Source organism: Lynx canadensis, chromosome A3 (assembly GCF_007474595.2).
Source record: "Lynx canadensis isolate LIC74 chromosome A3, mLynCan4.pri.v2, whole genome shotgun sequence".
In the NCBI taxonomy this organism is placed as follows: Eukaryota; Metazoa; Chordata; class Mammalia; order Carnivora; family Felidae; genus Lynx; species Lynx canadensis.
In genome coordinates, this window is record NC_044305.1 from 46,031,367 (window position 1) to 46,043,564 (window position 12,198).

At 38.1% G+C, this 12,198-nt stretch overlaps 1 protein-coding gene across 1 annotated transcript in view; it reads left to right on the forward strand.

The window, feature by feature from the left end:
- XRN2 (5'-3' exoribonuclease 2) overlaps nucleotides 1–12,198 on the forward strand; it is an 80,622-nt gene that overhangs the window by 62,873 nt on the left and 5,551 nt on the right. Inside the window, exon 28 of the mRNA XM_030310206.2 lies at nucleotides 9,016–9,079. Within this exon, the coding sequence (XP_030166066.1) occupies nucleotides 9,016–9,079 (64 nt within the window). The remainder of the gene's footprint in view (nucleotides 1–9,015; nucleotides 9,080–12,198) is intronic.

Genomic DNA, 12,198 nt, shown 5'->3' on the forward strand with positions numbered 1-12,198 from the left:
CACCCCTCCGCAGTTAAAGCCAGCTGTTTATTGACACATTCCTTGCCAGTTCCTTTTATCTAATGGCTCTTCACCATGCACTTCTATCCATAATGGTATCACAGCTTCCAGGTGGGGAAAAAAATTGAGACACAGAATGCTAGAGCCAAGTATAATCTCCGTAGGTTATTTCTCAAGATGATGGTTATGTGGCATTCCTGAGGTTGTTGCGTCTAGTAAACTTTGAGAGATTTGGAAAGAGGTTTGAGGAGCAAAGGTAAAAGCATGTATTCTCCATTATGCAGCTTCCTTCCATTTCATGTTTCCTAAGGCCCAGTCACTGGGCTTGCTGCCACCATAATCACCCAGCTACTTACTTAACACCTTTTAAAGTGTTTTTTTTTTTTTTTAACTTGATTTATTTTGAATACATAAATTACAGTAAAACCTTAGTTTGCAAGTATAATTCATTCCAGAAACATGCTTGTAATCCAAAGCACTTTGTATATCAAAGCGAATTTCAAGAACCATTGGCTCAGTTGTGATCATGTGACATTCAGCATCACGTACTACTCGTATCAACTACTCATTTAATCAAGTTAAAATTTATTGGAAATGTTTGCTTGTCTTGCAGAACAGTTGCACAACAAGTTACTCGCAATCCAAGGTTTTACTGTATATCAATACCGTGTGACATGAGTTTGATGTGCTAGTTGTATTTTTTTCAAATATATGTCAAAATAAATACATAACTGTAAAGACAAAAAGCTTGTTCACAGACCCCCAGAAATTGATTGTGTGTATCACTCATGGTATACACTTTGGGAAATGTTGCCTAGATCTTTTAGGGAATCCTAGGCCCACATGAGAATCTGTAAACAAAACATGGATTCCCTTCACAGAAAATCACTCACTTGGTGTGCAGTTTGTATAAATCTGAGTGCTTCATTCTCAGGTCCCCTATCAGTCTGCAGAATTCTTCTCCAACAGTAAGAGAAAGAAGGAAGTCAGAAAGTTCTTTTATTTATCAGGGTCACACCAGAGGTAGAGAATTTCATGTCTTTTGGGGCCTGCAAGTTTATAGTTCTTAGTTTGCCTTCTTTAGGAACAGTTACCTCTTACCAGCATCTGTGCATTTTACTTCAAATAGTGGGGTCACCTCTCCCTTTTTACTACTTTGAGTAACTCCTCATTTGCCATTGTTACAGTTCTTATGAGATCTAATTTGTTTATACTTAGAGACTTTAATTAGAATCTATTCCAGTTAGTCTCTATTTTAATTACATCATTAAAAATGGGAAATAAGTTTTATAAAGTAGGGATTGACTTAGAGCAAGACACAAGTGGCCCTCTCTGCGTGGTGACTTGTAACATTGAACTACCTGAGGATTAGTGCTGGAACTCTATACTTAACATCTTTTCAAAGGGGATGGGAATGGTAGGAATGAAAACGTTTATGGGAAAAAAATCAGGAAGAATATGCTATTTAAATTGAGCCTACAGTGGGGAATTTGGGCTTAGAAATACACAGCAAAAAGTCAGGTGGTGTTAAGCTTAGAATAACTGGTACAAAATTCCAGGAGCATAACGGGGACAGATTACAAGGGTGGAGAGGCTGGTTTTTTCCTCCATATTTGTAGTGGCATTTTAAATGAATTTTAACTGTAGTTCTTGTTAATTAAAATGTGGCAGGTAATAAAACAGACTCCCATAATCCCATGATCCTGCAATTTTAAAGCAGTAATTTTTTTCATTATATTCTTCTTATGTGTAATTTTTGAAAATTGGATGATCATACATGTATTTTCACATATTTTTTATTAAAATGTAACCTATAAAGTTCTGAGTCACAAATGTACAGTTTGATTAATTTTTATGAAATGAACACACTCATGTAATCACTACCCTTGTCAAGAAGTAGAGGGGTGCCTGGGTGGTTCGGTTAATTGAGTGCCTGACTCTTGATTTCAGCTCAGCTCGTGATCTCACAGTTGTGAGGTCCAGCCCTGTGTGGGGTCTGTGCTGCATATGGAGCCTACTTGAGATTCTCTCCCTCCCACCCTCTGCTCCTCCCCTACATGTGCGCGCGCGCGCTCTCTCTCTCTCTCTCTCTCTCTCTCAACAAAACAAAACAAAACAAAACAAAACAAAACAAAACAAAACAAAATGTAGACAGGGACCAGTCCTCAGAAGCCCACCCTTCCCCCCCCCCAATCATGTGCTTTCCCAGGTGCCACTCTAGCCCATCAAAGGTAATTACTATCCTGACATAGGTGTCATAGATTTGTTTCATCTGTTTGTTTGTTTTAACTTTATATAATGGGACTCTTACTCCATTAATCTTTTAAAAAATTTGCCCTCTTCTGTTTGACATTTTGTTCTGAGATTTATCCATATTGTTGCTGCAAATTTCATCGCTTACACTGTTCCATCAGTGACTACATCACCATTTCCCTCTCCAGTTGGGGTTGTGTTTGGGTCGGTCAGTTTGGGGCTGCTGGAGTAGCACCGCTGTGAAATTCTTATGTTTCTCAGCACACATAATATAAACATCTCTGATTAGTATGGACTAGTAGTAGAATTGCAAGGTCAGGGTTCTGCACACATTCACCTGTAGTGAATAAGTTTCCCAAATTACATTCAGTTTATACCAGTTTGCATTCCTTTATCAGTGCAGGGAAGATCCAGGTACTCCACATTCTAATCAACCCTAAATATTATTAGGCTTTTCACTTTTAGCCATTCTACTTGGTGGGTAGTGGTCTCCCACTCAGATTTGAATTAGCATCTTCTTGATGCTTACTATAGTTGAGCTTTTTTCATATTTATTGACCCTTGAACATTTGTGTGTGTGTGTGTGTGTGTGTGTGTGTGTGTAATATGCCTGTTAGAGCCTTTTGTCCATTTTTCTACTGGGTAATCTGTTCCTTTTGCCTTATTAGGAGTTCTTTTATATTCTGGTTATGAGATTATTTTTATATTGGGAATACCGTTTTCCACTATCACTGTTAGTTTTCCTTCTCACTTTAACTGGCATCAGGTGAGGAATAGGTTTATGCCAACATTTGGGAACTCTGGGTGAAGAGCAGTGGGAATTCTTTGTATTCTTGTAGCTTTTCTGTAAGTGTTGAAATCACAATAAAAATTGAGGACAAAAATATTCATAGATGTTTGATGTGTGTTGGTGTTTTTAGAAGTAATATTTTAAATGTCATTTTCCAGTTGCTTGTATGTAGAAATGTAGTTGGTTTTTTAATTTTTTTAAATTTTTTAAATGTATATTTGTTTTTGAGAGAGAGAGGAGGGGAAGGGCAGAGGAGAGGGAGACACAGAATCCGAAGCAGGCCTGGGGCTCAAACCCACAAGCCATGAGATCATAACCTGAGCCGAAGTCAGACACTTAACCAGTTGAGCCATGTAGGCACCCCAAAACGTAGTTGATTTTTGAATTTGACTTTGTATCCAACAACCTTACTAAAATCATTTATTCTGAAAGTTTGTATATTCTGGACTTTATGCCTACATAATCATGTGATCTGTAAGTGGTGACAGTTTTGTTTATTGACTTTCTAATCTTCATGCCTTTTGGTCTTTTTTGCTTTATTGCACTGTCTAGGACCTCTGGTGTAATTGGGTAATGGTAGACATCCTTGTTTCATTCCTAGCCTTAAAGGGAAAACTTGTAATATTTCACCATTAAATAGTGATGTTTGCTGGGGTGCCTGGGTGGATCAGTCAGTTGTGTCTGACTCTTGATTTTGTCTTAGGTCATGATCTCACAGTTTGGGGGATTGAGCCCCTCATTGGGCTCTGCACTACAGTGTGGAGCCTGCTTGGACGGTCTCTCTCTCTCTCTCTCTCTCTCTCTCTCTCTCTCTCTCTCCCCCCCCTCCCCCTCCCCTGCTTGTTCTCTCTCTCTCTCTCTCTCTCTCAAAATAAATAAATTTTAAAAAAATAAATAAGCAAATACGTTTACTGTGGTTTTTTTTTCTTTTAGATAAGAAATATTGAACAAGTTTTTTTCTGTTTCTTGTTTCTAGTGGGTATTGAATTTTATCAAATGCTTTTCCTCCATGTTGAGATGGTAATGATGTTGTTTGTCTTTCCTTCTGTTATGTGGTTAAAGCAACTTGGCATTAACCATTGGTAATGATATACCAATACCAGGTATTATCATTTTTTAAAAGTCCTTGCTAATTTGATAAGCAAGGAATAATATATCTTTGTTTTAAGGGATAATTTTTAAAATTGGTACTTTGATCCTAATTTTTACTAACCAGTTTTTCCTTAATAAATTTCCTATTCATGTATAAGAGCTTCTTAAAGCTCTTTTTAAAGTAGAAGAGTGCACAGTTACATCTCCTTTCTAAAACCACAGCTCTGTTGGTTATGGAAAAGACTTGGTGGTTGTTTTAGTTAGGGAAGGATGATGAAGATCTGAACTGATCTGTGGCAAAGTGGATTCAAAGTGGAGAAGATAGGAGAGGAACAACTGAAGGGCTGGATAATTGAATATGTTACACGAGGGAGAGAAGATGAGGCTCACTTTTGCACTGTGGACACCTGGGTGACTAATGAGAATTTGGAAATCCAGGAGGGTAAAGGAATACGGAAGAATATGCTGAGTCTGATTTTTGTGCATGTTGAAGTACCTGAAGACATTGAAGTCATCTGCTGGTAGTTAGTAATATGGTCTGATTCTTGCTCAGCAGAAAGGAGAGGGTTTGGAGAGAGAAAATTGGGAATCAAGCCAGAACTGTAAAAGCTTTAGAAGGATTTGGATAAGTAAATGAATTTTAATTGCCCTTGGTTATAAGAGAACCTAGAAAAGCTTGGGGTTCTGAGAGTAGACTTCCTTGAAGGCAGCCATGTCATTTCACAAGTTATTCCCTGATAATAATTGTCCTAATCTAGAATGGTCACTGCAAGATAGTAAATTGGTCACAGTTAATATGATGAGCCCAGAGAAATGGTGCCCACTATCAAGAAAGGAAATCCCGGGGCCCTCGAGTGTCTCAGTCGGTTAAGTGACTGACTCTTGATTTCGGCTCAGGTCATGGTCTCATGATTTGTGGGATTGAGCCCCGTGTCGTGGTTAGCGCAGAACCTGCTTGACATTCTCCCTATCCCTCTCTCTGCCCCTCCCCAGCTCACACATGGTGTGCTCACTCTCTCTCTCTCACAAGAAATAAATAAATAAATAAATAAATAAATATAATAAATGATAGATCAGCCTTCTTTTTTATAGAATCTTGAGCTGTAAAATTTGATCAGAAATAGTTTTAGTAAAATGGAGATCTAATAAGCCATTTAATTTTTTTTAATGTTCGTACTGTCATAGCTGTTTTCTTCATGTGGTGCAGAATAACAAGACAGACCATTTGGTCAAACTCTATCTGCTGTAGGTGTTTCTTACTGTTGGTTTGTGATTTGTCTTTGATGTGTCAGTTTTTGGCTGATGAGTAATTGGCCCGGGTATTGAAAACTTGTTGGAGTCAAGTGCAGTCTTGAGCATTCCATGTGAATGAAGCATTTCATTTCTGCAACCCAGAGAACCCAGTATGTCACTTCATTTCAGTTGGTAAACTTGTCAATTAGCCGCATTTGAAAAGTGATTTTTGATTAGTGCAATCAGTAAACATGGAATCTTTCCTGTGATTGCCATGCTGATTAGGTAAATTGTCACTTGAGGAGCTATTGGTGAAGCCTTGGTTTATATGGCCTTAGAGCTTTAGAAAAGAGATAAGTTTTTAAAGACCAAAGGAAAAAATTAACTGTCATTTTTCCTCTCTCGCCTGTGCCTTTCTGAAGTGCAATTCACTGCTTCAGAATTTTTTTTTTCTCCCTCTCAAATGGATCTTCTGTTAGAGCCATACAAATGAATGATAATAAGTTTGTTTTACCTTCTACTTCATTACTTATCAGCCAGGAAATATTTCTGCTTTATGAATACTTAAGGGCTATATATATTTCTCAGAGCCACACAAAGAGATCTGTTTAAAAGTAGCCTTAAAGGTTTTCTTTGATCCTTTTTATTTTTCTTTTATGGGTTGAAAGCAAGAGATGTTTTAATAATTGTGTTAGAATTTTTACGTCATAGGAAATTTGCTTAGATTTTAACAAAATACTATAGTTTTTGCATGTGCTGAGTTTGCTTATGTAAAAACACTTGTTCTGGAAGTGAGAAATAGTAAAAGCAAAGTAGAGTGGGAAGTACCTGTAATACTAAAACTGATGGAATAGGGACTTTGGCCATTTGTCTAGGCACTTAGAGTTATATGAGTAGACTATTGAGAGGGTTCCTTCTTCCCAAAGAAAGTATTCATAGCTAATGAACTTTATATTCCAGTTCTACTTACAGATCTTGTTGTGCTTAATCTAACCAGTAGTGTATTTGAACCTAATCAACATGTGTTCTTGATCATGGTGACTTTCCCTCCATTGGTACTGTTTCTAGGAGAAGATAAACAAGCTTTTTTTCTGTCTTTATTGGTCATGAAACATTAGGATAAGCATTTCTGAAGGTTTTTGTTAATGTAGATGTATCTTTCTGTTACCTTCACTTGATTTTAAATTTATTAGGGATCCCGTTTGGAAGCTTCTGTTAAGTACCATGCAGAGTTTGTATTCTGTGGAACCAGAATCACAGAATTCAGTCTTCATGGTAAAAAAAAGGGCATGTTTCCAGGGTTAATTACCACTGTGATCCTGGGACATGGACATATGAAGTACAGAGCTAGACAGGGATCAAATGAAATTCACTGTATTTCCTTTGACTTTTGTTAAGCTAATTTTCTATATGTAAGACACTTAAAATACTTCTGGAAACATTTAAACTAATTCTCGCTAAACTAATTTGTGTGCAATATATGAATAGACCAATGCACTTGAAGTTTAACAAGGTAATGATCAGAGAAAGTGGCGCAAAAGTTGATTTTACTTTCAGTAGATCACTTTCTCATAAATGGTAATGTGTTGAAAGTCATGTATGTTTTGAGGTAAGTGTGTCTTATGTTTTTCCATAGGAATAAACCATACAAATGATGATTGCTGTTTTTGTAAAAATTTCTGGTTTTACCTCTTAGGATTATGATTTTTTTCTGATGGTGTTTGGTCTGTAGTAGTGATTCAGAAGTTATTCTGGGCCTGTAGAGATCCTTTTTGCCCTGTTTTCTGTGGGTTGTGTGGTAAGCCTCGTGAGTTCCCATTCAGGTTTGGAATTTCTAATGACCACTGTGAAAACTCCTCAGCAGTGTTCCTCAATTTGACCATTACTAGTCTGGTTTTAAGAGAAGAAAAGAGACTTAATTGAAATTGACTGGAGATACCACATTTTCATTCAGAATGGGTTTCTGCATGAAAGTAATGGTGGTGAAAGTTTCCTGCTCCTTTGTAAGAGAAGCATCTCTTCTGGGTTTGGCTGCTGGACACTCAGGCTGGCCGAGGAGCAGTAGGCTATGGTTGCACCCCTGCCCTGGCCAAGGGTCGCCTCTCCACGTAGCAAACTTCCTTCAGGTGGTATAGTCAACCTTGTCGAGGCCAGGGGAGTCCAAGGCAGTAGTAGTGGGTTGTTCACACTGGAATCATGTGAACAGCCAGGTCCTCTACTTGTACTTGTTCCATATTCTCCTTTGTGGGGCTTCTAAGCACAATTTTACTTTTCTTTTTCTCCGTTTTTTGGGGTTTTTTTAAAGTAAACCTAGACTGTGTTTTTTTGGTTCCTAACCAGAGATGAGCTTTCATTTCTTCTTTCCTTTAAGAAAGTAATTTTGAAAAGCATGTTTCTAGTTTGTGTTTCCATTAAAATGTGAGCCTGAATACATTATGGTAAGCCTTGTTGTCCTTGGGTCTTGGGAGTCTGGAGGAGGTTACTGTCCTCACACAGTGAACTCATTAGACAACTCCTGGAACCAGCTGTTTTAATTAGGTCACACACGGACCCCACTAAAGAAGGGTGGCCAAGGTGACTGTGAGACTGGAGACGGGAATGGAGTGGCAGTTGGTTAACACTGACCTTCTGAGCCACTGAGTGCCTTCCTGACCAGTGTTTGGGGCTGCTCCTTTCAGCTCCTTTACATGCAGAACCAGGAGCCATGTAATTGTTTCTTGGAGTTAGATATTTATTGCCAATTCAGCTTTGTGTTAGGGGAAGAGGTTTGACTCAGAAAACCATAGGAAAGTGGGCGGTCCCTTTATTAGCATCTCTCTGGCCTGTGTTGGGAGAGATGTGTGGGCTACACTTTATAATAGCTAGGTGAGGGCAGGGTTCCTTCCAGTTGCCGTGCTTAGGGGGAAAATTTCAGGATTTCTATTGAAGTTACTATTCTTTCAGTTTGTATTTATGGAAAAGAACCTAAATCTTTACCTTTCTTTTGCACAGTATTTAAAATAAAAAATGTGAAAAATATATACCTTAACATACACATGCACACATACATAGGCAGTGAGAGAGAAATGAGAGTATAATGACCAGGGTTCCTAAAACTATGTTTCATTATCAAAGGAAAAATAATAAAGCAAAACATTTACTGACCCAGTTGATTTTATATCTTTGTACATTTGCATTGTGTATAATTATGCTAGTTTATTTGGTTTATATTCAATCTTAGATTTTTTTCAAGAATTTTTAATCACAAAAATATATAGGTAGCTGAATCAATTACTTCTTAATTGGATTGTGTTTGTTGTTTTTGTTGTTTTGTTTTCTTTTTTTGGTCTTGAGTTGTAGAAGTTCTTTATATATTTTAACCCCTTATTGGATATATGATTTGCGAATATCACTAGGTTGTCTTTTTTGTTTTGTTGAATGTTTCCTTTGCTGTGCAGAAGCTTTTTATTTTGATGTAGTCCCAATAGTTTTTGTTTTTGTTTTTGTTTTTGTTTTTGTTTTTGTTTCCCTTGCCTCGGGAGTCATATCTAGAAAAAGGTCCTGTGTCCTTTGTCAGAGGAATTACTGCCTGTGTTCTCTTCTAGGGTTTTTATGGTTTTGATTACATCTTAAAATTTTCTGTTAACCCTTCCCTGTTTATTTTCCAGATATGAGGCCCCAGGATTCCTGGCGGGGTCCTCCTCCCCTTTTCCAGCAGCAAAGATTTGACAGGTAATACTAAAGCAGACATGACTTTTAAGTATTTTTCCACATCAACATTTGAGGTTTGGGTTTTCTCCATGGTTTGAAATGTACTTTGTTCCCTCCAAACAGTTTCTGTTGTGTCTGTTCTTTAGACACAGATGGCTAACACGTTGAAGTAAAAGACTCCTGTTTATATACTTTCCTACTTTTCTTGGTCCTTGGCCTTTTATTTTATTGAATGTTTTAAGGTGCCCTGAAAAATGCAACACAGAGAGCTTAAAATTGTATTAGATTTTGGTCAGGCTAAACAAATTTCTTTTTAGAAGGGTTGCGCAGCTTAATGAGGCATAACTAATGGTGTTCCACTTTTATCATTTCTGTGCAGGCAACACAGCATTAGTACAGACCAACCATTGATTCTTGCTACAAACCTCTTGAAGTCCTAATCAGCTTCTTTGGTACAACTTTTTCAGGGCTGACAAGCCTATTGTAGGGCAGTGTCACTGTAGGTCAGTAGTTATTAGTTGCCACTGAAAACAGTTTCTTTAACTACTTAAGACTGAACTGAATTAAACGCAGAAGGGACTCAGAAGAGGATTATGGGATCTGCAGTCTAATAAGTACCGTGGACTAGGAAGAGTGTGACATGGTTTAATAACGAGGGATGTTTGACTTGTGTTCTTTCATTGATAAGTTGTGTGCTCCTAAGTCAGGTGGTCTCTGCACAACAAGACCGCTAGGCATGTTATGAATAATTATAGTAACATCTGTAGAATAATTTTTTAGAGGGCGTTTTTAAGATCTATCATTTTATGCTGGTTTTGCCAGCATCAGTAAATGCGGAAACCAATGAAGCCCATACTAAGGCTTCCCTCTTTGCCTTCCCAGTTCTAATCTGTTTTGTTTTTCTCGCCTTTACTGTTTTAGCATTCTGATGTGTTCATATCTGAAATGAATAAAATGTGTTAGGAACAGGGTTATAAATGATGCTCCCCTTTTAAGAAAACTTTCTTTAGACACTCTCAGACATCATTTCATTATTTTTTTCAAGAAAATAAAAGAAATCATGTTACTCGGTTGCTTTAATAGTATCAACTACTTAGTGCAAGCTGCTTTTTCATTTTCAGATGACTGATACAATGCCTGTATTTATGTTTTGTTCAGTATAAGTGCTCAGAGAACACCATATGCACTACTTCAGCATCCTCAGGATAGGACCATTTTCAAACAAATTAAATGAGTAAGGGGTAAATCTTTCCTAAATTACAAATGACCACATTAGAACTGATCTCATTTTAAATAACCATCCTTCTGCATTAAGTTTGTTGAATTTGATTTTCAGGCAATTTCTCTACTTCTTTCCCATATTGTTAATAATCACTGACATTTATTGTCTGCCTATCATGTGTCTGCACTGTGTAAATATACCTTTAGAAACATGACTTCATTTATTCCTCCTAGCAACCCTTTGAAGTAGATCTTGCTTGTTTTTACAGATGAGGAAACCTAGGCCCACAAATCTGACAGCTTACCTAAGGTTTCTCTTCTGTAGCATTCTTACTAAGAAACTTTCACTTGAATGAGCAGAGTTCTTCAGAACACTGACTTGAGCATAATGTTATAGTAAAGCCGCCGGGACTTAGAGGAAGTAAAGGGTCTCCTTCCACTTCTGAGGAGGTGCTCATTTTTCATTCCCAGCGGCTCTCCTTCCCTGTGTACACTAAAAGATTCTCTAAGATCATCACCATTGTCCTGATATCCATCGGGTTTTTGTTCTTCTGCTCTAGCCAAGTACTGGTATTATCCTGACTGCCTTTGTGAACCCTGCAGATTAGGAGCAAGTTTTGTGGGGCATTCATTTTTGGTTTAGTTTTAGCCTGAAACTGGAAATCATACCTTAAGCCAAATGTTGAATGTGAGCTTAATAGAAGTCTGTCTTATGTCTTAGACTGTGGTCTTTTAAGAAACATACCATTTATTCCTAAAGAAAACAGAGTTTGAATTTGGCATTCCTAAACTTGTGCGTTAGCCTGTTAGCAAATGCAGTGAGTACATCGCTCACTTCTGGAGCACTTGCCAGTCTAACCATTCTGACTTCACAAGATGTAGAGAAGATACACACTGGCAGTCACTTTGACTTTGCTGAGATGTCACAACTAGTAAGTAATAGAATTCTTACTGGAACCAGTTTTACTGATCCTTATTAGTTCAGTAGTTGCCTGCCACATGATTTTGAGTGTTTGGTTGAGAGCCCTACTAGAAAAGAAAATGTTGAGTGTACCTTTTTTTATGAAATACATGGTTTCTTGAATTTTTTTCTTACTTTGACATAGTATCTGTAATCCATATGTTCATTTAAAAATGCGAAAAAAAAACAAAAAAACAAACAAACAAAAAAAAAATGGGGCGCCTGGGTGGCGCAGTCGGCTAAGCGTCCGACTTCAGCCAGGTCACGATCTCGCGGTCTGTGAGTTCGAGCCCCGCGTCAGGCTCTGGGCTGATGGCTCGGAGCCTGGAGCCTGTTTCTGATTCTGTGTCTCCCTCTCTCTCTGCCCCTCCCCCGTTCATGCTCTGTCTCTCTCTGTCCCAAAAATAAATAAACGTTGAAAAATAAATAAATAAATAAAAATAAAAATGCGGGGGCGCCTGGGTGGCGCAGTCGGTTAAGCGTCCGACATCAGCCAGGTCACGATCTCGCGGTCCGTGAGTTCGAGCCCCGCATCAGGCTCTGGGCTGATGGCTCAGAGCCTGGAGCCTGTTTCCGATTCTGTGTCTCCCTCTCTCTCTGCCCCTCCCCCGTTCATGCTCTGTCTCTCTCTGTCCCAAAAATAAATAAAAAAAAAAAAAAACGTTGAAAAAAAAAATTAAAAAAAAAAATGCAATAGGAACACTGCTTCTCCCCCCCCCCCCGCCCCCCCCCCCCCCCCCCACATGCACACACAGACAAGCCAGTGCTAACTTTGAGTTAATGGTAAACAGAGCATTCGAGTTCTGCCCTATTGTCTGTAATTCTTGCTAGTGGAGGCCTTCTCTTTTCTGGCCATAATCAAGGTGGCCATTTAATTTTTAACATATGGCCATTAAGTTTAGTTAGTCTTTGAAAATCTTTAAAAATTTCGCCATATATATAAATTAAAAATATCCAA